Source organism: Ips typographus, linkage group LG9 (genome assembly GCF_016097725.1).
Source record: "Ips typographus isolate SLU linkage group LG9, UJ_Ityp_2.0, whole genome shotgun sequence".
NCBI classification, from domain to species: Eukaryota; Metazoa; Arthropoda; class Insecta; order Coleoptera; family Curculionidae; genus Ips; species Ips typographus.
The window spans coordinates 2,683,865-2,709,807 of NC_138430.1; the positions used below are offsets into that span (position 1 = coordinate 2,683,865).

General features: G+C 32.9%; 4 protein-coding genes across 10 annotated transcripts in view; 3 read left to right on the forward strand and 1 right to left on the reverse strand.

Annotated features, from left to right (window-relative positions):
* Positions 1-2,830, forward strand: part of Acsl (Acyl-CoA synthetase long-chain) — a 39,873-nt gene extending 37,043 nt beyond the window's left edge. For all 6 annotated transcript variants that reach the window (XM_081987261.1, XM_081987259.1, XM_081987262.1 and 3 more), the window contains one exon: positions 1,782-2,830. In XM_081987261.1, the coding sequence (XP_081843387.1) occupies positions 1,782-1,936 (155 nt within the window). In that variant the 3' untranslated portion in view covers positions 1,937-2,830. The remainder of the gene's footprint in view (positions 1-1,781) is intronic.
* A 344-nt stretch (positions 2,831-3,174) lies between these two features.
* Sec61beta (Sec61 translocon subunit beta) lies at positions 3,175-7,168 on the reverse strand. The gene is made up of 4 exons (XM_081987272.1): positions 7,158-7,168; positions 4,441-4,505; positions 3,491-3,687; positions 3,175-3,430 (listed from the first exon to the last, which is right to left on the reverse strand). The coding sequence occupies exons 2-4, from the start codon at positions 4,441-4,443 to the stop codon at positions 3,343-3,345; spliced, it is 288 nt and encodes a 95-aa protein (XP_081843398.1). The 5' UTR covers positions 4,444-4,505; positions 7,158-7,168; the 3' UTR covers positions 3,175-3,342.
* Positions 5,144-10,710, forward strand: LOC145734118 (uncharacterized). Of its 2 annotated transcripts, none has more exons than XM_081987267.1 (5): positions 5,144-5,337; positions 5,626-6,346; positions 7,490-7,709; positions 7,765-7,965; positions 8,021-10,710. In XM_081987267.1, the coding sequence occupies exons 1-4, from the start codon at positions 5,215-5,217 to the stop codon at positions 7,958-7,960; spliced, it is 1,260 nt and encodes a 419-aa protein (XP_081843393.1). In that variant the 5' UTR covers positions 5,144-5,214; the 3' UTR covers positions 7,961-7,965; positions 8,021-10,710. The 2 variants fall into 2 exon arrangements, with proteins under 2 accessions (XP_081843393.1, XP_081843394.1); XM_081987268.1 differs by having other exon boundaries at positions 8,024-10,710.
* Positions 10,711-12,387: 1,677 nt separating this feature from the next.
* The window catches only part of mib1 (E3 ubiquitin-protein ligase mind bomb 1), a 350,938-nt gene continuing 337,382 nt past the window's right edge, over positions 12,388-25,943 (forward strand). The window contains exons 1-8 of the mRNA XM_081987068.1: positions 12,388-12,595; positions 14,353-14,633; positions 14,689-14,889; positions 16,758-17,030; positions 18,772-19,015; positions 19,071-19,203; positions 19,532-19,720; positions 21,866-22,152. Coding sequence (XP_081843194.1) covers positions 12,482-12,595; positions 14,353-14,633; positions 14,689-14,889; positions 16,758-17,030; positions 18,772-19,015; positions 19,071-19,203; positions 19,532-19,720; positions 21,866-22,152 — 1,722 coding nt within the window. The 5' untranslated portion in view covers positions 12,388-12,481. The remainder of the gene's footprint in view (positions 12,596-14,352; positions 14,634-14,688; positions 14,890-16,757; positions 17,031-18,771; positions 19,016-19,070; positions 19,204-19,531; positions 19,721-21,865; positions 22,153-25,943) is intronic.

Below are 25,943 nucleotides of genomic sequence, written 5' to 3' on the forward strand. Positions count from 1 at the left end.
ATCCCGGACAATTATCGTGGAATAACGCTTCTCATCAGCATCCTCAAAGCCTTCACTAGGACTTTGTTAGAGGAAATAAACAAAACTTAACAAATCCGCGAAGAACTGCAAGGTTTTCGAAAAAACAGGTCTACCATTGATGTTATCTTCATTGTGAAGCAAATAACAGAAAAATCTCTATAGTTTAATAAACCAGCTTATATGTGCTTTGAAGCTTTCGACCGGGTGCGATTGGCGGACATCATTGAAATAATGTGAGAAAAGGAAGTGAAGCAGATATTAATAAAACTAATATACAAGATTATTAACCACTGTTGGACAAAATTATTGGAGATCTACCTAAAAGAGCAGGATACAAAATGGGGAACACTTACTTCAATGTTGTCTGCTACGCAGATGAGGTGCTCATTGCGGATTCTGAAGACCACCACCTTCAGAGATTACTTCACTCCTTTAATCAATCAGCAAAACAATTAAATATGGTCATTAACACAGACAAAAGAGGAGATTGACCAGAAAATTGTAGAACAAGTAAATCAGTTCAAATACTTAGGAGCTGAGGTAACAAGTTATGGAAATCTACAGAATGAAGTCAGAGAACTATGAAGGCGTCTGGAATATCAGGATGTCTAAGAGACATTGTGTGGAAAGACAAATGCCTCAACATAAGCAGTAATATAAGAGTATATAAATAGACAATCAGACCTGTCATAATGTATGCAGCACAAGACCAGACCTATTGAAAACATTACAAATGATGCGAACGGTTGAAATAAAAATAATAAGAAGTATACAGGAAAAAACACTACACGGCAGAATCAGAAGCGAAGACCTTAGACAACAGAGCGAGATACAGGAAATAAGAAGGTGGGTAAAACAGAGAAGAAATTACTGGAATAAACCCGTAAACAGAATGGAAGACAACATACTTGTAAAAATCGCAAAATCATCAATGTCCGAAGAAGCATAAAAGGACAAAACAGGCATTAGCCTACCTATATGGACACCCATATTAGAAACAAAGAAGAAGAAGACTGTACAGATTGTCTAACAGTGGATGGTACCTAAAGCAGCCCTCACACGAACAGTATTACTGTCAGTATTTCACCAGTTTATCGAAATTGTTCTCAAACGATCAATTAGGCACTCCAATCAATTGTCAAAAACAGCTGATTGAAACTTTTGGAAGGGCAAATACGGCCATTAAAGCACACTTTCTTATGAATACATAGAGTTTTAGCTGAAATTTAGCGATTTTCTAAAGACTTTCAGTTGATATTTCAAAAAATGCCTGCCAAATTCATAAGAAAGTGTGTTTTAATGGCCGTGTTTGCCCTTCCAAAAGTTTCAATTAGCTGTAATTGACGTTTCATTGGAGTGCCTAATAAAATTCACAATCCACTACTAAAATTATCCACAAAATAAAGGAAAAACGTCATATAGCAGCGATCTCTAAAATGAAACTAGTGATAGCATTTCCTGTGTTTGCCCTTCCAAAAAAGACATATGACGTAAACAGCTGATTTGCTGGAGTGCCTAATACTAACACGAGCTTGTTGTTAGAGAAATGTTTTCTTTCTACGAATCAAGATAACCAATTTTCCAATGGACAGTTTTTCTTTTACCACACCTTTATAACCTCTAACAAGATATACAAATGATGACGTAAACGCCAGTTGGGTTGATTTTAAGTATAGTTTGAAGTGCCTTTTATTTTTTTACTGTACAACTGCATACTTTTGAATTATTAAGCAAATATTTATCCGAACATTTGTTTTCAGCTAAATTAGAGAAATTCGAAATTCCGCAAGCCGTCAAACTGGTAGCTGAAGTGTGGTCGCCGGACATGGGATTGGTCACGGCCGCGTTCAAAATCAAACGAAAAGACATTCAACAACGTTATCAGTGCGATTTGAGACGAATGTACGCTTCTTGAGACCCGAAGCTTTGGTTTCACATTTGTTAAGGCTTTCCAATTGCAGGATTTTTTTTTTTAGTGGGGCGTTAAACGTTAAAAGGGAAACCTAATCTATATTTGTTTTATGTTAAAGAGCGAGAGGGTTTCTGTTTAATTTCATTTATATTTAAGTAGGTCGGCAAAATACTCAAGCATCCAGTTGAATCTATGTAAACGTACATACTACCTGAATTTACTGAAAACGGTAATTGCACTGGCTTTAGCTCCATTATTTTATTAGAGCAATAACACGTGTTTTTTAAATTGTCCAATACTTCTCTCAAAGACTGTAGATTTTATTTTTTTGTACTCGGGGTACCTCAAAAGCAAATTAATAGAGTTTTATCTGTCGAAGTTTTATGTTAAGTCACATTTACAGCTTTACTATAAGCACTTAGAGGTTAAAAATTCAGTCAGTTTTTCTTTTACACTTTATTCACTGTTGCATCTAATGCACAATTCCTAAATTGAATTTTTTGGTAATAGTTACACTTTAATTCACCCGAAACTTGTAGGGTCAATAAACTAAATAAGGTGGTAATGTAAAACCACCAAAAGTAAGGAAATATCAAAATTGTACATAGGAAACCAGTGGTGAGACGAATCAATGTAATAACAATAAGAAACATCAATGAGACAAGATATTAATCAGTCTGTCTTTCTGATGAATAACGTCACGTTCTTTTTGACAGACTGACACGTCTCTTACGACTTGATTTTCTATGTATATTTTGTTATACCTGTATACACTATTTAAAAAAGTGTACTAATTGTTTTTTTTTTACTGTAAATAATTGCTAATTTTATTTTTAGCGCGTTAGTTATAACAAATGTATGTATTTATTTGAAATAAATTTTTGTTTAATCTTTAAACAGCCAAATCATTTGTATCAAGCCAGCCACAATCTCACATCAGATGCCATAAGTAAATTTTAGTTACTTCTAATACTTGACTCATTCGCCATTTGTCAAGAAAACTTCAAATACCTCTTGGACTAGACTAGAGCAGAAACGCAAGGAAATAACTTTTTTGTTCAAACGGATATGAAGTACTCACTTCACGTACAGTTTAGTGGCCGTGAAATGCACTTTTACGGCCTAGGTCCACAAATAACTATTTAGGTACTCCTAATACTTAGTTCGTTCGCCAATTGTCAAGAAAGCTTTATTTTATACTCTTGGGTTTCTGATAGGTCTTTAAAAACAAACAAAACACCCACTACTTAAGAAAGGTATAATAGTAATAATTTATTTATATAGAAATACATTCTTATTTCATGAGAAATGCTATTTTAAATGTAAAAACAAAATGAATGAAAAATGCAACAATATAAACCTTAAAATATAATAAACTATATTTCAGGAATGGATGCTATGGTAGCTTCTTAAGATCTAGTGTATTTGCCCCAAATATGCAACATAAATACGGACGCGATGAACAAAAGAGACATTACTAAAACTGGAACTGGACCACTAAAACAACAAAATACATCGTCATCTAAAATTTTCATTAACACTTCAATTTCTACTTACACTTTGATACCGGGAGAGTCATCAGTGTAGAACCTCCACATTCCACCAGTACCTGCTCCAGTATTTCTTCTGGCAGTAGTTGTGGTGGTTGTACTTTTTCTTTGTCGCACAGTACCTCCAGTAGAGGCTCTGGGAGCTCCACCTTTTGTGGGGGATCTACCTCCAGCACCTACACTAGTTGAACTTGCAGGAGCAGGCTAGAACAATATACTCAAATAAGAAAATGTTGCTTATTACACATTACATGTAAAATTAGCAGTCAGAATGAAAATGAATCAAAATTAGGTTTAAAAAATAGGGTTATCCAGAAATTCTCAATCCTGCAGATATAAGTGTATAACAAAATATGAAATGCATATTATAGGTACTTATTAACAAACCTGCCACTTCTGCAGAATGGTCAGTTAACCAACCACAACCACAAATTTTTATGATAACCAAATGGTACCTACTTCTAACCAAAAATAGCTGGTTGAGTATTAGGAATGAGCCCAGTACCAAATATCAAAGCTACAGAAATTGAATTTTACCCTATTTTAGCTTTAATAGATCATACTAACTAAATTAGTCCACAGCTCTTCTGCATTAATAATTCACTACTTTAAGATTTCCTGCTATACTCAATTAGCTGTATTTATGTGGTAGCAATATGGTATGTACTTTCTTTAATATACTTCAAAACATGTGTAAAACAATCTATTATTTGTTAACATATTGTCCAGCATATTGTGTTGATTCCAAAGTATTTTACCTTATTCAAAAACTCAAGATCTGCATAACTGTACAATTACATCAATTTGGGACCCTTTTAAAACACTAAATTTATTTAGAACAAACTTATATTATGTTCAAGTTAACTGTACTTTAAGTTAAGATGTAATAATAAAGTTAGTTTTCACATCTAATAATATATTACCTGTGTAATTAAACTATATATAAACTAATCTTACCATTGTAAATCAGGATAAAACGAAAGACACGATGTTTTCAGTCAAGTTCTGGCTAAACTGCAACACACTGAAATCCTCACAACAGGACACTTTTTACCGAAATGTAGTAGAGTTGGAGAAAATGATATGTCAGATTAGGGTCATGCTTGACACGTCACACCTCCACGCAACACCACAACAACAAAATTTGACGTTTGTGTTGACAGTTGACATCTGCTCTGTGTCAACATCACGGATAGGAATGAGAATGAGAATTAGTATCGACACTATATATGTAATAATACGACTTGTATCTCAGAGAGTGCCTTTATTACAAACTCACTGATACCTTTTTATTAACATGACCTCCTAAACTAAACTTACTTATTCTATGATAACAACATGTCAACAACCTCAACAACCTAACCCCATTCTTCTACTTCTACCTCTTTCTAGTTATGTCCGTACTAGAGTTGAGCTAGCATCGACCATTACTACAATATACACAACTAAAATAATGCAAATCAAATTTAGAATGACGTCATTAGTGTGATGACCTTCGAGCAAAAAGAATCAGGAGGTAGCAAATTGTGAATAGTGGGCAACAGCAGATTGTAGCACGGCACCAACCAGCAATCAGCATGCTGCCATACTCGTAAAAAGGAAGAAGAGTGCACTTTTATTTATGATCTGTCACGTTCAAGGACACGTCAATGTTTTTGTTATGATTTACAAAACGGTAGACGACACTTTGACATACGATACGTTTGATTGACAGGTTCAATTTTTTTCCTAATGTATTTTTTAGAAAAATTATGTAGAATATGCGTTCGACCCGGTGCTTCTTTGGTGGACATAAACACCGTCGACTTCGACTTGATCAAGTTGAGTGAAAAACTACAAATTTGTGCTAATTTGGTAATTTTTTTTTACTTAAATCATTAAACTCTTTTCACCTATTGATTTTTCTTTTTTTATGCACTAGACACAGTTTTTTATTGCATGTTTTTAGTAGAGCTGTAAGAATGTCCATTTATCCAAAAGCCCCCCAATTACTGGTACTGGTGTACCTAATCTGTATTCAAATTAATTAATTGTGATTCATACATGTAAACTGTTATCCTCAATAAAATCCTTCAATGTTAATGAGGGCAGCAACACCTAACCCATTATTATTAACCCACTCTATTTAATTCTTTTTTGTAGAATATCTCAAATGATATAATCTCTTCTGAGATCTGTGAAAAATGTGTCAACAAACTCAGGGTGTCTTACCATTTCCTGGATATGTGCAAAAAAAGCTCAATATTACTGCAAGGATTTGTAGATAAGCTTAATACTAACTCTGATGGTAAAACTTCTCAAAAATGTGAACTTAACATTGAGCTTGATAAGCTTCCAACAGAACAATTAACAGTTCAAGAAAGTATTGAACAATCTACAGTTCACACCTGTAAGAGCAACTGGAGGAATTCAGGGAGAAGAAAACAAAGAATAACCAAAGTTCAAAGGTGTTCACTTCTCCAACAAATACTGAACAAACCTAAAAAGGAAAGGGATAAGTCATATTTACAACAAAAGTCTTTTGACTATACCAAAGGTGGTTTGAAAGACATAATAGATTTCACACAAAACTATGAGTTTAGTTTCAATTTGGACAAGAACTGCAATATAGAAATTGCCCCTTTAGATAAACTTGCAGCATTTTCAAAAAATTACTTTAGGAGAGATTTCTCTGACTTTAAGAATCACATACTGTATATTATTGAGAACCAAGAGCAGTTTGAACAGTGTAGCAATTTTGATTCTGACGAATGCAGCTTGAGTGAAAGTGACTTAAATGCCAGAGATGTCAGTAGTGAAGAAATTATGGTTGAACCAGACATTAAAGTTAAAAAGGAATTCAATGATGACTTTGAGGATGAAGGTGAGCATTAATTGACTTTAAGTCTAATTTTGCTTATTTTTTAGAAGAGTTATTATTAAGTGATTGATGGATGGAGTAGCAAAAGTATAAAAGTGATTTTTGTTATTTTTCTCATTAACTGTCACTGTGACAAGTTGAATACTCTTGTGAGAGATGGAAAGGGTTTAAAGAATTTAATCATTTAACAACTTCAAAGAATAGTAAATTTTTGGGTAAATACTCATTTAGTTAAAATATATTAACAGTTGGCCAATTTATTACATCATCTAAATTAAAACAACAAGGTACTCAAGTATTCCTGATTTTTATGGGTATTTTACGGTCTTTAAAACCCAAAAAATTACGGTGATACAGAATTTTTAATACAATTATCAAAGACATATTCAGAATGACTTTCTGCACCCAGTTAACTACTTAGAACTGGGTAAACTCGGTCACAACTGGCAGAGTGTTAGCTTCAAATTGAACTGTTTTTTGAACACCCTGTATTTGTTTAATCGTGTTGCGGTTAGCACGATGTGAAAGAGCAGTTTGAGAAGAACATTTTGAGCTTTTTACAGTCGTTGAAATCAAAAAAATGACGGAGGTACAGAATTTTCAAAATTTTGATGTAATTTTCCAAACCAAGTAACAAAAGTAGAATAGCTTGGAAACGGTAAGAGTTACGGAAAATTTATAAGATACCAAAAATGTTCAAAGTGACTTTCTGAACCCAGTGTAGTACTATTTACATCCACTTAAAACCGAGTAAACTCAGCTACAACTGGCAGAGCGTTAGTTTCAAATTTGTTTGTTTTTGAACAACCTGTATAAATTCAACTGTGTTGACGTTACCACGAGGTGAAAAAACAGTTTAAGACGAATATTTTGAGCTTTTTACAGTAAAAATGGCGGAGGTGCCAAATTTTCAAATCATTTTTGAGGAAAAAGGATATAAAAATAAAACTCATTGGACATTTATCATTATTGCTCAATGATTTTGGAAACTATGGTACTTATCGACCTATCCTTATTGATATAATAATACTTATAATTCAAATCATAAAATTTTTAACTTCACAAGGTTGTAAATAAACGTTTCTAAGAATGTGACAAACAAAATAAATATTAAACATTTTAGAAGAAACCCAGATTAATTTGTAGGTAGCGAGTGCCCTCTAGACTATTTGGAAACCTCATTTGAGGAGGATTTCGGAACCAAAATGAAAGATGAACCACTTGAAAGTGAAACCGAGTCACAATCAGAGGGAGTTTCCATCAAACAAGAGGACAACATTTCTGATTTTCTTCCTGAAGTTGACGTTTCGAGGATAAACAGCGATATTGGTCTAACCTCATCTCCGGCTGTAAAGCTTTTGGACAAGTAAATTTAAATGCAATACAAACTGTGCCAAACAATATATTTTTGCTTGTTTCAGGTTGGTCTCCTCTTACCCTATAGATTCTAGGAAAGTATTCTCGCAAAGCAGTGTAAAATGTAGGACCAGAGATCAACCTTACATTAATCCAATACTGAAAAACCAGTTCCTATATAGAAGTTTTAAGTGTGACATGTGTAACAGATACTTCAAAAGTCAAGGCTATTTGAAAGCTCACACATCCAAAGTTCATTAATATTGGTAAGTCAAAGCATACAAATATGATTGTATAATGAAAATAACTGTTTTGTTGCAGCAGAATCAAATCCTAGTCTTACTTTTTTTAATACTTTTCCACCAAATTACCTTCTTAATGAACATTATGTGGTATTTATAACCTGATAAAGCCAGTATTCGAATTTTCTAACTAGACAAGTTTTTAACTTGGTTAATCGAATTTATGTAGTAGTATTTAACTATCATGTGATATTAATTGATGATACTTTTTGTTGACTTTTTTTTTTTGTTAATGAGTGAGGCTCATATCAATGTCAGTCACTAAAATGGAATATTTGCACACATGTAAAAATCGTGCCAAAATAAAAATATTGAGAAAAATCGGATTTTTGATACACGGCTATTCACGTTATTCAACACGGAAAAGTTTTGATTCTGGGATGGATATGACCTATTGAAGGAAATATGGAAAATATTTTCAAGATGTACCGGTTTTTCCAAATGCAGAAAAAGTATCAAAGTTATATTTTTTCAAATGGAATATCTAGTATTTTATTTGATTTTCAGAATCTACGTTGAAAATAAATGTAATTACATTGAGGTTTGGTACGTCTAAACTTTACAGATTCTCAGATATTCGTTAATTTGTAAAAATTTAGAACAAATTTTAAGGTTTAATCACTCAACCTCTGTTTGATTTTGATTAATCAAAATTGGCTTGGGAACTGCTAAATGATCAAGTTTTAGGATCCATGGGTGATAAATTGTTTAGCTCATACAGGATGTCTCAAAATTTTAACCCAAAATTTAAACTTTAATAACTTGTCTAAACCAAATTGAACACCACCTATTTTATGGTTGAAGTAGATGCAAAATTTAATTATCTATCGAAAATTATTGAGGTCTCCTGTTCGCGTTTCTCAAACTCGCACCGATTTTGAGTGATTTTTGATTTTCTTGAGCAATTACCGCAGATTCAAACTGTTTTAAATGACAGCTTAAATAGCAAATTAGCGAAATTTTTGGGAGTATATCCATTAAGATACTTAATAATGTTGCTGAAGGATTCAAAAACGGAGTAGGTATGTTTGTGTTTGTCAAGTCAAATGGTCGCCGTTTTAAACATTTTTTATGTATTATTTTTGTAACTTGTATAGTAAATTTACAAAGTATTAAGCCACTATTTTATTCTAAGCTTTACTTAGATTAGAACGATATCAAAAATCAATCAGCCAGCTCTAGTTTAAGAAATGTCGATTTTCCAAGAAAACGTTAACAATTAGCGGTATCAAACCTTAATAATATTCGACAGGTAATTAAATTTTGCATATACTGTAACCATAAAATAGGTGGGGTTCCATTTGATTTTGACAAGTTTATACTACTTAAAAATGTAAGTTTTTGAGTACATTTTTTGAGACTTCCTATATCACTTTTCGATTGAATGTTTAAATGTTAATATTCGTTCTACATTTTTACAAATTAAGGATTATCTGAGAAACTGTAAAGTTTAGACCTATCAAACATTTTATTTTCAACGTAGATTCTGAAGATAAAGTAATATACTAGGTGGTCCATTTGAAAAAACATGACTTTTTGTGCATTTGGGACAACCGGTACATCTTGAAAATATTTTTAAAAGCTACCTCCAATAGGTCTATATCAATCCCAGAATAAACATTTTTTTTGTGAATAGTTTAGTCACAATCTTCCGTGTCGAATAACGTTGAATAACCCTGTATATTTGTTTGCACAATTTTATAATTTGGTAAAATACAGGGTTGGTCCGTATATTTAGACTTTAGACAACTTGTGGCAAATTTTTGCACAAAGAACAAAAACCATTATTAATACAAAAGTTATAGAGCTTTTCCTAAATCACCAGAAAATGTTAATGAATAAAATAAGAGATCATGACAAAAGTGAAAAAGAAATACAAAGTTGATACATTTTTAATGGGACACCCTGTATATTTTCTGATGAGTTAAAAATTTTGATTTTCAGTTTTTTGGCACCTAGCCTTGTTTAATTCAAGGTTTCAGTTGTCTAACTTATTATTTACCTTTTTTTTTGTTAGAAATTATTAATTTTGTTAAGTGCACCTAGTAATGAGGGGGATCAACAATTGATATGTGTTTTTATAATTTATAAAAAAAAGTCTTGTTATTTATTTTTCCTGCCAAATTTGACATGGTATCCAGGTTTTAAAAAAATGCAATAATAAACCAACTGCATCGTTTTAAACTAAGGTGACGTTATAACAACTCTGCCACTGTTTTATTGTTGGTTTGTTTACTTCTAAAATTGATACCTAATTTCAAATATAAAAGTACAAATTTAGTTTTCATATATTCTTGAATGTTGATGAATTTCTTGTTAAGTTTGGTTTATATCTATATTTACATTTTCAAACATTATTGCTTTAGTATTTAGTATTGACTTGTGTATGATCTAAAAGCTATGAGTGTTGTGAGTATAATTATTATAAATAATATACATATTAATAAACAAATTTCAAGTCAAATCCATTAAATGTGTAACGAAATATGTACCTATCCATCTAAGAGGCTGTTTTATAAACCGAATTTATGGCGTAGTGCTGCAATTCTAAATGTTTATAACATAATAATATTATTATACTGATGTTTTAGTTTTAATAAGTACCTGTATGGATTTTGTGGAACTTATAGGTACGTTTCATTTTTATTTTCTTACAGTTATTTGGAATAAACACTTTTGAAAATACATTTTATTTAAGAGCAATAATAATTGTTTTTTTTTTTGTTTTAACTGGTCCCTTTACATCCTTTGCTTTACTCCTATATTTTGCGGAATCTCTGTAAAAAATGTGTGCGTCATCATCTTTTGATTTTTAACTAATTTGATGCTTAAATAAAATTGTTTTTAAAATTAAATTTGAATTATAGGAAGAGCATTGTAATTGTGAAAAGACAGGGCACAACTTGTCTTGCTTTTGCCGGAAAAATTGGAAAATCTGAAAATTCAGAAATAATTCGTTTTTTACATTTTTGTACTATTAACCTGAAGGTATTTAGGCAGTTAAGGTTAATTTTGAAAATAAAAAATTTTCTGAAAAAAATCAGAAAGTATCACACCCTTGTAAATTCTTGACAATACTAGTTTTTAATTTTTCAAAGTCAAACTGTGCGTGGTACCAAAAAAGTGTATAGAAGGTAAAAGTTGCATCCCATCGAGGTGCATTTGTGGGAAAAACTTCACACCTCTAACCTGAAACGTTCCTGAGATATTGATCAAAAACTGAAAAAAACGAGAGCCAAATTTCACGCCCTCTAGCGGCTAAACGGGGTAACTTAGTCGTGCCCGCTCAACGTCACGTGAGAGCGCCATTTATTATATTTCTTTTGTTATACGATGTGTTTATCCAGGGTGTTTCAAATAAGTGAGTTAGGAACGATTTTCTGGAAAAGTGCACCAAAATTTGCATCAAATTGGGAATTTATGCTTTCGAGAAGGGTGGTCAATGTAAAGCTGCTAGAGCAAAAACAATTGAATGTCGATATGAACATTTTACATCAAGTAGACCTAGAATTTGACGTAGATTCCAAAAATCGAATAAAAATTATAAGTGTGGTTTGTTGCTCAAATTTGGGACACCCTGTATACTGATGATCTAGGAATAAAGTAGGATGCAAATATCTACAAGATTCATATTTGGTATTTTTTTTATAAAATGTAAAATTAAACAAGTTACAAGGATGTTAAAAATTTATTGAATCACCCTGTAAACTACTCCATTGTATATCAATAACTCTGTTTTTTTGACAGTTACAGGGTAGTTCAATATACCAATTTGTAGCCCTTGAAATTGTCTTTTGATCACCCTGTATACCATATATATTACAAATGTCACACTACCGAAAGATTAAAGCTTTTATACCGGGAATGTGTTTTCCAGAAAGGATAAATTTATAAATAATATTTTTTTAAAAATCCATAGTATTTTGAAGTGTTGAGGTTAGGTATACAACATTTTTCAGATAGTTTCCGTTAATTTTCTGGAAAAAATTGGAAAATCTGAAAATTAATAAAATAATTATTTTTTAATCCAAATCCAATCCAAAAATGGAAATTTTCCGACCAGAAAATTACCGCTTTACATCTCTGCTTTTAAACATTTCTAAAAGAAACTTCGATCAATAAAAATCGAAAATTACAATAAACTTACCTCAACTTATCATCAAATTGAAGGTTACTGAATAGTCTGGATGCAGAACCACTTTATTGCTTGTATCATCTCGTACAGTTTACAAACTTTTTTAAATAAATAAAATAAAAGGTAATTAATTTTAAAAATATAGTACGGACAAGTGACAGATAGTAATTTAGACAACATGGCTACAAAGATCTTGAGTGGTATCGTCAACACTGCAAGCAGCTGTTTGACGTAGCTGTCAGAAAAATCAAAACATTCTTCAGTGGCGTACATACTGTTGTTTTTGTGGAGTTTCCTTTTTAAAATTTTCCTGTTTTCTCGTTTTTACCCTGTATTTTCAACGAAATGGAAATTGCCAATGCGGTTGGAGTTAGCACCGCGGCTCCGAGAAGCACCAGGATTATGGAGGGCGTCGGGGCCCGAGTTATACGGGGCCCAGATTGGAAATGGGGCAAACAAGTAAGGTTATGTTATGTTACTAAAGGAACTAACTTTTGTTTATATTCTTTTATTGCTTGTTAAATGTTTGTAGGTTGTTTTATTGTATTTCTTTTGCATCTTAATTTATCACTTACATGTACTAGTTTTTTTTTTATTGTGTAATGTTTTATGCTACCGAGTATGAACCCTTGTGTCTGCATATTATGTTTTGTTTTTAATTACATCATTCACCTATTACTTGCTTAAAAATATGATGCTTATCCAATATAAAAGATCTTATCTGAACTCAGGCAGAAATCTTGGAATTCTGAACTAAATTTGTTTTTCTACAAAGAGTACCCACTTTCTCTATAGTAATATCAGGATTATCTTAATCATAACCCTTAATCTTATAATAACTAAATGATCCTTAAAATGGTCACAATAAAAAGCTAGGTATTTAGTGTGCATGTGTTGTGCTATGTGTAGATTTGTAAAACTTTTTCAAAAAATCTATGGGACTAGCTTCAGCATAGTTAATTTAATTATAGAAGGAATGACTACTTACTTTTTCTGCAATTATATATTGTTAGTAGGTATTTTGATTAAATTACTTTATATGAAATATATGTATTCATTATTATACCATTCAACATAAAGGAAAACATTACTTATAATTGTACATTACAGGTTTTATTGACCTTATGTCTTAAGACTTAATCTTGGGTTAATAAAAGCTTCTGTCTAAATCTTAGTTAATAATATACTATCACACAGCTGTTGCTCTCTCCTGACTACATTACAAAAGCCATATTTTGCAACATCTTCACAATGCTCTACATTTATTACCAATTCTCAGATAGTCAATTGGTCAATAGAAAATCAATGCTCCATTCAGGTGTTTTTTTTTTTGTTTAATGATTTTTATACACGCCACTGAAATGATTTTTTGGCGAATTGGTAGTTTTGACATAAGGTCGCCAAGCAGAGGATTATTTATCAGCTGTCATGTGACTGCCTTAAGTATAAGAAATGTGATGTCACATGATATTTGTTAAATTAGGATCTAGTTGGTCTAGTGAGCTGTAACCGATTTTTTTACTTTGCTGTATATTTTAAGGTTTTAAATTTAAAACTCAGCACAAATCATAGCATCCAATGCTGGATCCAGTGTTAAAGTTTATTTTAGTTTCTTTTTAAAATCAAGCCTCTATTATAAATCCCTTCTTGTTTTTTGTTCATAAAATGGTGAATATTACGATTCTAAACTCAGAAGACAGAGGAAGCACAGTCGAAACATTTTCCGTGAAACAGGGAGCAATTTATACAATAACCAGACATTTATAAGAGATATTTAGGTATTCTGTATTTATTATTATTATTTTGACTGTTACATTAATCCACTAGGGATTTTTTGGTGACTTCACTGGCAAACAAATAAATAATTCCTAATATTTGAATATTTGTTGGCAAATTTGGTGCAATATTAATGTAATTATATCCTGCTCTATCAAATGTCATTGAAACAGTATGGCGATACACCAGTTTTGCACTAAACATGTCAATCGAAAACGCCGTAAGTTGTTGCTGTGAGCCGACCTCCTGATTGGTTTAAAGTCAATGAAAAATATCAATTTTGACAGAATCTCCATTTTGGACCATTTAGAATGGTTCAGTCTTCTAGTGGTTCTATTGTGTAGTTTTGAATTTTGAAATAGTTCCCAGTTAGTACTAGTTCAAAATTATTACCATAACTTCATAAGTATATGAAATCTTTGGGTTATTTTCATTTGTAGGATGGCGGAGAAGGCCACGTCGGTACCGTGAGAAACTTTGAATCTCCTGATGAGGTTGTGGTCGTATGGGATAATGGAACTGCGGCAAACTACCGTTGTTCAGGCCAGTACGATCTCCGCATTTTGGATAGCGCTCCCACTGGTATTAAACATGAGGGCACGATGTGCGATACGTGCCGGCAACAGCCCATCTTTGGAATTAGATGGAAATGTGCCGAATGCGGCAATTACGATTTGTGTTCAGTTTGCTATCATGGCGACAAACATCATTTGCGTCATAGGTATCGTTTTTTAAAGTATTTTTTCTCCCCAAACCTAAATGAGTGGTGTATTCAGGTTTTATCGGATAACCACTCCTGGTGGAGAGAGATTTTACTTGGAACCCCGACGGAAAACCAAAAAAATAGCTATTCGTGGTATATTTCCCGGAGCCCGGGTGGTAAGAGGCGTTGATTGGCAATGGGAGGATCAAGATGGCGGCAACGGAAGACGAGGAAAAGTTCAAGAAATTCAAGACTGGTCTGCAGCCAGTCCAAGGTACTCTTACTCATATACAGGGTGGTCCAGTTTCAAATATCAATAATTCACCAATCCATAGCCAATTAAAAAATAAGTTGACATGCATTATGTCATTTTCCTGAAAAATGCTTCCCTGAAAAAAGGAAAATACAGTCCTTCAAATTTCTGTTTTAAAAATCAGTTTTTTGTCATAACCGCCAGACCATTGGAGCAATTTTGATCAAACAAGCACTTATGAAATTAATAGTCATTATGAATGACGTTTACTAAAATTCTCCAGTAGCATAGATACAGGAAGATGGTTTTGGAATATTTTTAAAAAATTACAGTTTATTTTAATTTCATTGTTCACGATGAAAAAGAAATTATCTCTTATAGTAAAATTCTGATTTGAAACTTTGTTTATGAGATAATTCAGTTATTACGTTCAAAGACCCAAAACTAACCCAACCCAACTTAAAAATTGTCTTGGAAACGGAAAATTGACTTAGGAAACTTAAAAAAAAATATTTTAGCCAGTTTTCATAGTTTCCAGACAAACTGAAACACTTTAGTTTTGAAAATTGACTTAGAAAAGATAAAAATTGATTTCAGAAGCTTAAAAATTGCGTTTGTAACCAGTTTTCATGCAAATCAGGAGACTTTAATATTAAAAAATTGACTTGTAGACATAAAAAACTACTTTTTCTAGAATTTTTTACTACAAATCTATACATTTAAACCTTAAAAATTTACTTGAACACCAAAAAGTGACTCTGAACTAATGAAATGTAACATCATAAGCTTAAAATTTGCATTCGAAGTAAATTTTTGAAATTTAAAGACAAATTTCCATATTTTGACATTAGATTCATGAAAATTGTCTTAAAAACTAACTTTTTGTGCTTTTTACTTTGCTTTTCATTTTCTTAGAATTCTGGACTATTTTTAGTGCTTCAAAACTGCTTTCAGCTTGGAGTTTCAAGACATCCTCACCAAGTTATTGACATAGCAACGAGCATAGCAAATTTAAAAAACAATTTTTACATTCTTCATAGACAAAATGGCATTTCAAACTTTGTCACTATATAATCGACTTCTAGACACCTCAGTGCTAAAAATTCGAATATTTGTTAAAAGCCAGTTTGTACATTGCCCATAGTCTTGAAAATGTCATTTCAAGCTTCTTCACCAGTAAATTGACTTCTACACTCATAGGTGCAATAAATTGTAGCATCTCTAAGAAAATCAAACTGTTTTAAGTGCTTTTTAAGACTGAAAAATCGAGTTTAAGACTATTTCCAAAAGTCAAGTTTCTTCAGTAATAAAAATAAAAAAATTTGGTACCAAATGCTACGATATTAGTCTTGAGAATTAATTTTTAGAAATGAAATAGTCGGAAAATGTAATTTACTTCTAGACTATTTCCAGTCCAGAAAATTGAGTTGTCCACCAATTAAAGTTCTGAAAATAGACTTTGGGAGTCTTTTTAGTCCTAGTAAAGTGAGTTCTAGCCCTAAAAGTCAACTTTTAGATTATTTTTAGTAGTAAAAAATAAGTTTCATGCACAATATAATCTTTGTCTTGATTTCCAGACTGTTTTTAGTTTTTGAAATCCAGTTTCAGACACTCGGATGGCTCACCAGGATGGCAGACTGAGAAAACAAATTATAAGACTATTCCTAGTAGTAAATAGCAAGCTTTTAGACTATTCAGTACAAATTTGCACTCTCACAAGTCTTGAATGTTCAGTATTACACTATAAAACGATTTTTTAAATTGAAATTTGGACTGTATCTTCCTTAGGAATACATAATGCAAGTCAACTTATTTTTTGAATGGTGAATTATTGACACTTAAAACTGGACCACCCTGTATATTTGAAGTTTCTAAAAATACATATTTAGATCTGCCGCTTACGTTGTTTGGGACAACGGCTCAAAAAATTTATATCGAGTCGGTTTCGAAGGAATGGCCGATTTGAAAGTAGTGAACGACGCCAAGGGGCAAAATGTTTATAGAGACCATCTGCCCTGTTTGGGGGAGCAGGGGGCGAGTCCGAGACCGCCTGGATTGAAAATTGGCGATCAAGTGAACGTTGATTTAGAGCTGGAAATTGTCCAGTCGTTACAACACGGTCATGGTGGATGGACTGATGGAATGTACGAATGTCTTACCAGGTAATATAATTTTGCCAATAAACCTTTGAATTGGTTGGTAACCAAAACTTAAAAATGCAAAATAAAGAAAAAAAGCAGCACATTTAGAATTAGCATTTGGGTCTTCTCATTGTAGCACAGCATTTTTATACCTTTGATATTCGTTTAAATCAAAGTGACAGTAAATGTCAACGTTTTTAATTTGACAGGACGACAAAATTAACAACGTGCCTTTTTTGCTAAAATTGTTTATTTCATATGTTTGATATGCGATAAACAAAGATGTAAAAAGATGACGTCATTCTCAAAAGGTAAAAATCCAACTATATAATGTAAATTTAGTTTGTTTTTTTTTTGTCATTAATTTGTATAATTTCATATACAGTGCGTTTTTTTTAACGCGCAACATAGGATTTTACGTGTTTAATTTTTAAGCCCATGTTAGACCATTTTATTTTGGAACTGCAAGTCTATAACTTGACAGGTGTGTCTTTAGTACCCTGAAGCTTAAGTAAGTCTACCAATTTGGTCTAAAAAGTGATTAAAAACTGTAAAAAAATCATTTTTTTTCGACAAGATTTTATCGTTCCATACTCCCTGTATGCATTGTTGTTCCTTGTTGTTTTTATACTGGCAGGGCAGGTAACAGGTAAAGTGACATATTTTGACTGCATCACAACCCGACATCTTTTGAACGTCAAAAGGGCATTTTATGATTGTTTGGAATATACTGTTTGGCTTCAAACGGAGGTCAATTTGAACAATTCACTTATAAAAATACTTCTTTTGTTCTTAACTTTCTTGATATAATGTTAATGATCACCCTGTTTTACTTTCTACGCCAAATTTTACCTGCTACCTGCCGTGCCAGTATCAAAAACAACAAAGAACAACAATGCATACAGGGAGTATGAAACGAAAACCTTTTCGAAAAAAAATGATTTTTTGCAAGCTTTTTAACACTTTAGGCCGAATTGGTAAACTTACTTAAGCTTCAGGGTACGAAACAGCCACCCGTCAAGTTTTATACTTGTAGTTCCAAAATAACATGGTCTAACATGGGCTTAAAAATTTAACACGTGAAATCCTATGTTGCGCGTTAAAAAAAACGCACTGTACATTGGACATACTAGATATACGGACGCTTTGACGGACGAATTCCGTCACAATGACACTTTAATTGTAATACCTAGTCTTGCCCAACTACAATGTATTCAATTTGCTTAGTTTGAGAAAAAATCTCAAATACATAATAAGCTATTTATGTAACCAGTTACGAAAAAATCGATTTTGTGTAACGAATGAGTGTTTATAGGGCGAGCGCAGCGAGGTCCTACAATTTGAATGAGTTACACAATAAGACATTTTCGAAACGTGTTGCATACATAATTTTTTCTAATTTTGACAAAAAGCTGTGAAAACCATCTTTTAAAGTGATTTAACACAAATATTCACTTTCATAGCACCTTGTATAAACTGTGACAACGACATGTTATGATGGATGTCGCCCATATGTTTCTACGGAAATGCATAAAAACAGGGAGTGATGAAATGAACTTTTCATAATTAGTTACATAAAGTGATGAGTGACGAAAAGTAAAACGTCACTCTAATCAGTTTTGAAAAATGTCACTTTATATGCCAAAATTAGAAAAACCCAATTTATTTCTTATGAATAATTTGATTACAAATCATCACTCAGCAAAGTCATCAGCATTTATTACTCTTTTTGTGATATTCACATATTTATTAATTAAATTAGTGTTGGAACTGTTGTGGGCATTGACGAAGACCACGACATTGTGGTAGCTTACAACAGCGGCAATCGATGGACTTTTAATCCAGCTGTACTGACAAAAGTGGCAACTCCCCCCAATTCAGCTGGATTCAACGAAACTCCGCAACAACAGTTTGCTGTTGGAGATGTGGTGCAGATTTGCGCCGACGCCGAAAGAGTCAAGATGCTGCAGCGCGGTCATGGAGATTGGGCTGAAGGGATGGCTGCTGTATATTTTAATCTTGGGTAGTTCTTGAACCAATAATGTTAATCTGTTCTTTTAGACACTGGGCAAAGTCGGTCACGTACAGCAAATCTACAATGATAACGATTTGAAGGTTGAAGTATGCAATACTACTTGGACTTACAATCCTCTGGCTGTGACCAAGTTGGCTAGTAAAGATGAAACAATGCATGGTAAGGAAATGTCGGTTTTGTCAATCAATTTGTAGTGTAAGTTAGGTAAAACCATTGACTAAAAAACCAAGTATAAGGAGGTAACAAAACAATAGTTCTGTTTGTCTATTAAGCAATGGGTGCAAATTCTTCTACCGCGCAGTTCAAGGAATACATTTACTGCCGCCATATGCAAACATAACTTTTGTCCCCTGTCTTGGTTTCTTTTGCTCCTTCCTGCTATGCTGACATTCTTTTTATTCGTTGGGTAAAACAAATATAACACCGAATCTATTTTATGCCAATGATTATGTCTTATATGAGTAAAATTCATATCATTGTTTTACAGGTACAACTTCCGGGGAGAGGCTGAGTGCTTTGTTAAAGAAACTCTTTGAAACTCACGTATCAGGTGACGTCAATGAGGAATTGGTAAAGTCGGCAGCAAACGGCGACGCTCAGAAATGCGAAGAAGTTTTGAAGCAAAGCAACACAGCGGGCGCTGGAATAGGCCCTGATGTTAATGGCGTTTTTGCGGGTGAGTACCAAACGCTGTCTAGTTACTATAGAGAGATGAGAGAACTCTGTATAATAACTGGATAATATACTGTTCTTGCGGAGTGAGTTTACCCGTGCGTCACGAAAGCTACGTCATTTATAATCTTATGAATCAAATCAAGTTTTCGTCAACAAACCTGTTGTGTTCATATTATAGAAAAGGGCGTGTCTAAAGCTTCGTCACGTTTAAAATTTTGCGTGTATTGTCAGTCAGAAAGTAGAGATCTTGGGCTGCAAATTTGCACTAAAACAACCTTATACCAAAGCAAATCAAAAATATCTTGACCGAAATAACATTTTTTATTTATGAGAAGTCTCCGTTTGGATCATAGAATTCCGTCTAAGTTTGAAACCTAATTTATTTACCAAAATTCTCAGAGATGTATCACCAATATGTAGTATTTCTTTAAGCTCTTGATTTAGGTTCTCGATGGTTACATGTTTCTCTAAAATAAATACAACAAATTAAAAATTCAATAAGACATTCTGAGTGATGGTGTAGTATCTCATATCTCATTTTCAGGTTGCAATCCACTTATTTTATTTTAAACCCGCTGGAAAACATTGTAGACGCTTATTTTATTTTTTCTATGACTTTATTATTAATATGTTTCAAGAAATTTTTATGAAAAATCTATAATGCAACCCAAAAATCTCAGTCTTTGGAAACAATGAAATGTTAATAGATGTTTCTTACAAAAGTAGATATATTTTACTATTATTAACATACTATCGTTGTACATATCATATAATGTATTTCGAACATCCATTTTAATGCTTTCAGATAAATCAGTGGTCTTGGCCCGTCGATAACATCTCGATTTACGTTTTCTAGGTGAGAAAATCATAAGATTACTTGCTTGTTTTTTCCGAATCGAATAAACAGTTTTGCGGGAAATTTTCAAAGCAGCTACAACCTTCTAGTATCAAAAAAATACATCAGTAAGAATATGTAAGGCCTTAAAATTTCTTATTTACTTCCTGAACAGATGATAAAGCTTCTAAAGGTCCTCCATTGGTTTTTTCCAATTCAAAATATTCACAAAAGTTAAGAATTAACTGCTGGGCTTGTCTGTGGAGAATTTTTCCAGGAATTTTCTAAAAAAATACTGTAATAGTAAGTAATTCCGAATTTACGAAAAACCAAATGGCTAAATAAAAACCATAATAGACACTCCCACTTTTTTTTCAAAACAGGTTAGTAATTGTGCCAATTTTGGTTAGATCGTGACAGCCGACATAAAAAAAATAAAAATATTAATAATAATATTATGAAAGTACTTACAGAATGTTAAAAGCGTAGAAACAATAGCTCTTAAAAAAACTGTGGTGGTGTGGTAAATAGAAAACTTTATAAATGATCAACAACACAAAGAAACGGAAAAGAATTAATAGTAAACAAATCAAATAAATTTCGATGGTTTTCAAACTGACAATGACTGAAATAGAAGCGCTAATCAGTAAATGTTTTTTTTGGAAGACATTCACTTAGGAATTGCATTACCCTTTCTGAAAGTGAACAATAGACAAGGATGAAGTCAATAATGCATGTCTACTTCTAAATCACAGGGGGATGACGCACGGGTAACCTCAGTCCGCGAAAACAGTAATATTGTGTTTATCACCTGGAAATAGGCTAATTTAATTAGACTTTTGGACACCTACTTTCCCTATCCTATGAACATAAAAAGTGTGTTTTATTCTCATTGTATCATATTTTTACAAAGAATTTTAGTGACGTATTTGTAATAAATAGGAGCTTGCGTAAAAAAAAAACGTTTTTGTACATTTCTCTTTTACAATCACAGTAGGAATCAGGAAATATTGCATTCATTGTTTATGAGTTGATCTACTGCTTTGCTATCCCAAATTTCTTATGCCGTTTGCACCGTTCGGCTAAACAACGTTTAAAATCTAATCACTGATTAGCTCTATGACATTTGCATGTCCCTAACTAACTCTAAGTGTTTAATCCACGTTTAGGATAACGATGTTATCGAGCATTACTCACGTATAATCTACTCGTTCTTCTTTGTTATTCTTCTATTTATTGTGTATTTTTACTATCTCTTTTTTTTTGCATGGTTGTCAATTATTAAAAAAATTTCAAAGCTTAATTTTCCAGGACATACTGCTTTGCAAGCAGCCTCACAAAACGGTCATCTAGAAGTGATCACTGTGCTACTCCGTTTCCATTCCGATGTGGAAATCGAGGACAAAGACGGTGATCGTGCGGTACATCACGCAGCTTTCGGGGACGAACCCGCCGTGGTACAGTTGCTCGCGCACGCGGGTGCCGATTTAAACGCGCGGAACAAACGTCGTCAAACCGCTTTGCATATCGGCGTGAACAAAGGACACATTGGCGTTGTGAAAATGTTACTAGATTTGGCCTGTCATCCTAGTTTACAGGTAAGTTTCTAAGACAGTTAACTATTGTGTATTGCAAGTACGATACCTAATATTTTTTCGGGAAAAGATTACCCATTGATAAAGTAGATTATTCCACTCAACCATGGTTATAAAGCAAAAAAGTTATAATAGTAATTCGATAATTTTCGAAAAAATTGCAGGGAATATTTCCCTCATGTGTTAAATGTCCCATATGAGCAGTGCATTTTCACCAGAATGACAGCGACAATTCCACTCATGTACAAAAAATGCCATATATACGTCATCAAAACACGGTTTGCTATCGGCTAATAAGGAAGGAAGAGAGTTTGCTAGCGGATAAAAAAATCGGATAAATTTTGCTGTTGATTTCATCGTTTCCACGGATTTTCACTACACTTTTATTGTTGCAATGTCTCACCTTGAGATTTTTGCTGGCACTGTCAATTTTAATTTTTGTTCGTATTGTTCTGGTTATGGCTCGCTTCTGATAGAATTCTACTGCAGAAAATCAAAAGAACCAGAAAAATGTATTTCTGCCAGTACAAGGAAGTCGCAGTCTTATTATATTATTGATTATATTCATAGAATTGTCTTATCAAATACCATTCGAGCTCAGATTTTTAACAGGATAATTTTTCCGCTTGTCTTCTCATTCTTTCTTATGGTACAAAACTCGACCTGTTTGGCAAAATCTCTCGAGCTGCGCTCTCGTGATTTAGTTACAACAGGTCTCGTGCTGTTACACCAAAAAGAAAGTGTTCTAAGACAAGCACAAAAATTATCCGGCTAAATCTGAGCTCTTATGGTATTGCCCCCGATAATTTGCAAAAAAGTTTTGCTAACCAATTATTTATATTGACTAGGTACCAAGTATTTTCTTTCTTCAAGTTTATTTTTGTGAAAACTCGAGATATTCCTATATTTTTGCTGTCTTAATATTATTTTGTAAGTGACTGAGAATATGCTAAAATTAGCTGGCGTTGAGCTTTTAAGTAAAAAGCTGATTTGACTTTACTTACCTCTTCTTTCTTTCTAATATGGGTGTCCATATGTTTTGTCCTATTATGCCTCTTCGGAAGTTGATGTCCAGCACTCTTTCCAGCGTTTTGGAGGTCTGCCTTGGGTTCGTTTTCCGACAGGATTGTTTGTTTTGTTCTCTAACAAAGTCCTAGTGAAGGCTTTGAGGATGCTGTTGAGAAGCGTTATTCCACGATAATTGATCCGGGATTGTTTTCTGGCCCTTTTTAATTATAGGTACCGTTATGCTGCTTTACCATTCATTTGGTACTTTTTGTTCTATTATGATGTTTCTGAAGAGAGTAAATATTTCTTTTTTGTAGGTTGTCTCCCCGTATTTTAACATTTAATTTGTTATCTCGTCTGGTCCTGGGCTTTTTCGATTTTTGAGATGTTTCAAGATGCCTTACTTTTAATTACCTCAAATATTTTAATGATTTGACTTAAGATATCCTGTCTTGCATATATTACTTGTTACTTGAAAGCCAGAATAAGTAGCAAAGGAAGTTCGTTATTCAATCAATCCCAACAATTAGTATTATATGTATAAGAGGGAAAGAGAAATCATGAGTGGTTTGTGTGTTTTTTTATAAACTTGCGTGTGTAATGGACATATTTTATATTTTTATATAAAAAGTAATATGTATTTTGACATCGACTCATATATTATGTGCATGAGAAATACTATACTGCAGAGAGTTAGTAATGTTCGGAAAATTGTATTTTAAAGGTTAGCATTCCTAACAAGGCACATAGGTCAGTTTCGACGAGACACAATTTATACAAGTGTACTTTTTTCAGATAAAAACCAATACCAATATATGGCTAATATAATTTAGTACATCAGGCAGTAAATTGGCGCTTAAAACAGTAAACAATAAGAAGGCAATATAAGCCCAATAAATGAATATAAAAGGAAATCACAGGATGTAGTGTTAATATTGCTAATATATAGGTATAAGAAAAAACAACAGTAGAGCTGCATATTATGCAAGTAAAACTAAAAGAAAAATTGTCAAATATTCGTAAAAGAAATAGTGATAGATAGCCACATGTTTTACAACTTTATATTTGGTTCTTTATATAAAGACAAAGAACGAGGTGGGAGGTGGCAATATTTTTACTTTATCTATTACTTATAAGTAAAAAAACTTTTTATTTTAATTAGCAAACTTCGTAACTCAACTTTTTCACAAATTCTGATTTGCATACCAACCTTTTAAGGAAAAAAATATTCTCATCATATGTATGTGTCAAATAAAATAAATGAGAGATTTTATAGGGCATCTACAAATGTGTCTTTTTAGAATTACAAGGATTGCTAATTGGGGTAGCGATATACTCCAAAGTATATATAGCAATGACCCACCTTAAAACTTGACGTTTACAGATAAATGTTATTAACCCTCGTCGAACTTTAACTTCAAAATTGCTACTTCAAGCCAAATATATACCTTTGGCAAATCCAGAACAAACATGTGTCAAAACTCAAATAGAAATTTCTGTTTTAATTCGACCGGGAATTGAAACAGCCGGGTTATGCTAATACCAAATCAGCGTCTCTGCAGGTTTCAATTTTCGTTTTCATCAACGGTAATGCAGAGTTGACGTGTCGTTAGCTGGTACACGGCTTATTTATTTTGAGAACAATGTTCACTGAGGTTGGGGAAGTAGTTTTGAAATAGTTACGACTGACATAACTAAACAACATCGGCTGAACTTTCACTACTTCATATCTCCCAACTTTTGTCGACGATAACGTACAACCCCATGCATTTCTGAAAGTAGTAATATCGCCGTAAAAACAAACCCTAATTTACAAGAACCGCCCCAAGGACGATGAGGCACTCATAAAAAAGAAGTTCTTATGTCCTCTAATAAAATAAAATAAATGTGCCCAAAAATTAGTCAACTCATTTGCCGGGAACTTACGAATGGTCCAACTCACAAACATTTTATTATTTCTGAAGTTTTAGTGAAGTTTGCTGGGTTAAGGTTGGTTTAAAAGCTTTCCCCCAGCTAAATTCGGTAATTTGTTTTTATATTTTGATTTAAATTTTGGTTGTTTTTATTGGCGTAGAAACTAGTTCGTGTTCTTTAATAACAATATGCAGATTAGCTTGTTTGCCCCTGTGGAAAAGTGAGGTAATAAATTCTCTTAAGACCGGAAACGTAACGTTGGATTTCAAAATAGTCTTGACAAATTCGGTAAATTCACGATTTTCTGTTGACCTTTGCTGGTAGTATGTCTTAATTATAACAAGTTAAACGGAAGTTTGGAAAAGTAGGCTACAAGAAGTCAGTGATTAAAAATTATGGATTTTCACCTTGCTACCGGCTAAGTTGGGAAGGTTACATGGCATTACAATAAAGTGAATAAAATAAAAATGTTTTATGGCTCCAGTGTTAGCTGGAGGAGTTTCTTCTAAATATTTGATGCAAAACAAGGTGAACGTTAAATCATCTCAATGGCTACTTATGTTTTGTTTATGACCAAATCAGTCTAGTGCATTTGCAATTTTCCTGAATACTTTTAAGCTTAATGTGATGTAAGTAAAACCTTCCTAATGTTTAAAAAATTCAAAAAAACAAGAGTTAGATAGGGAACAGAAAATGATACCAGAGGACTCTTACTCGTCCCCATTTTGGTATTAGATTAGGAGCTTTTTCCCAACCAAATCACGATGGCGTTTTCATGTTCCGGTACAATGGACACGTTCGGCGTTCGGCCGCATATTAATTGTATAATGGCCCTTTGTGGCAGTGGCTTTCACGCGCCTTCTGTAATGGGA

Coding starts and splice junctions, on each gene's coding strand:
- Sec61beta (XM_081987272.1), bottom strand. Junction 3,431..3,490: donor GACTCTCCCGGTATCAAAGT/GTAAGTAGAAAT, acceptor TTGTTGTTTTAG/TGGTCCAGTTCCAGTTTTAG.
- LOC145734118 (XM_081987267.1), top strand. CDS start 5,215: ATGTATTTTTTAGAAAAATTATGTAGAATATGCGTTCGACCCGGTGCT. Junction 6,347..7,489: donor TGATGACTTTGAGGATGAAG/GTGAGCATTAAT, acceptor ATTAATTTGTAG/GTAGCGAGTGCCCTCTAGAC. Junction 7,710..7,764: donor GCTGTAAAGCTTTTGGACAA/GTAAATTTAAAT, acceptor TGCTTGTTTCAG/GTTGGTCTCCTCTTACCCTA.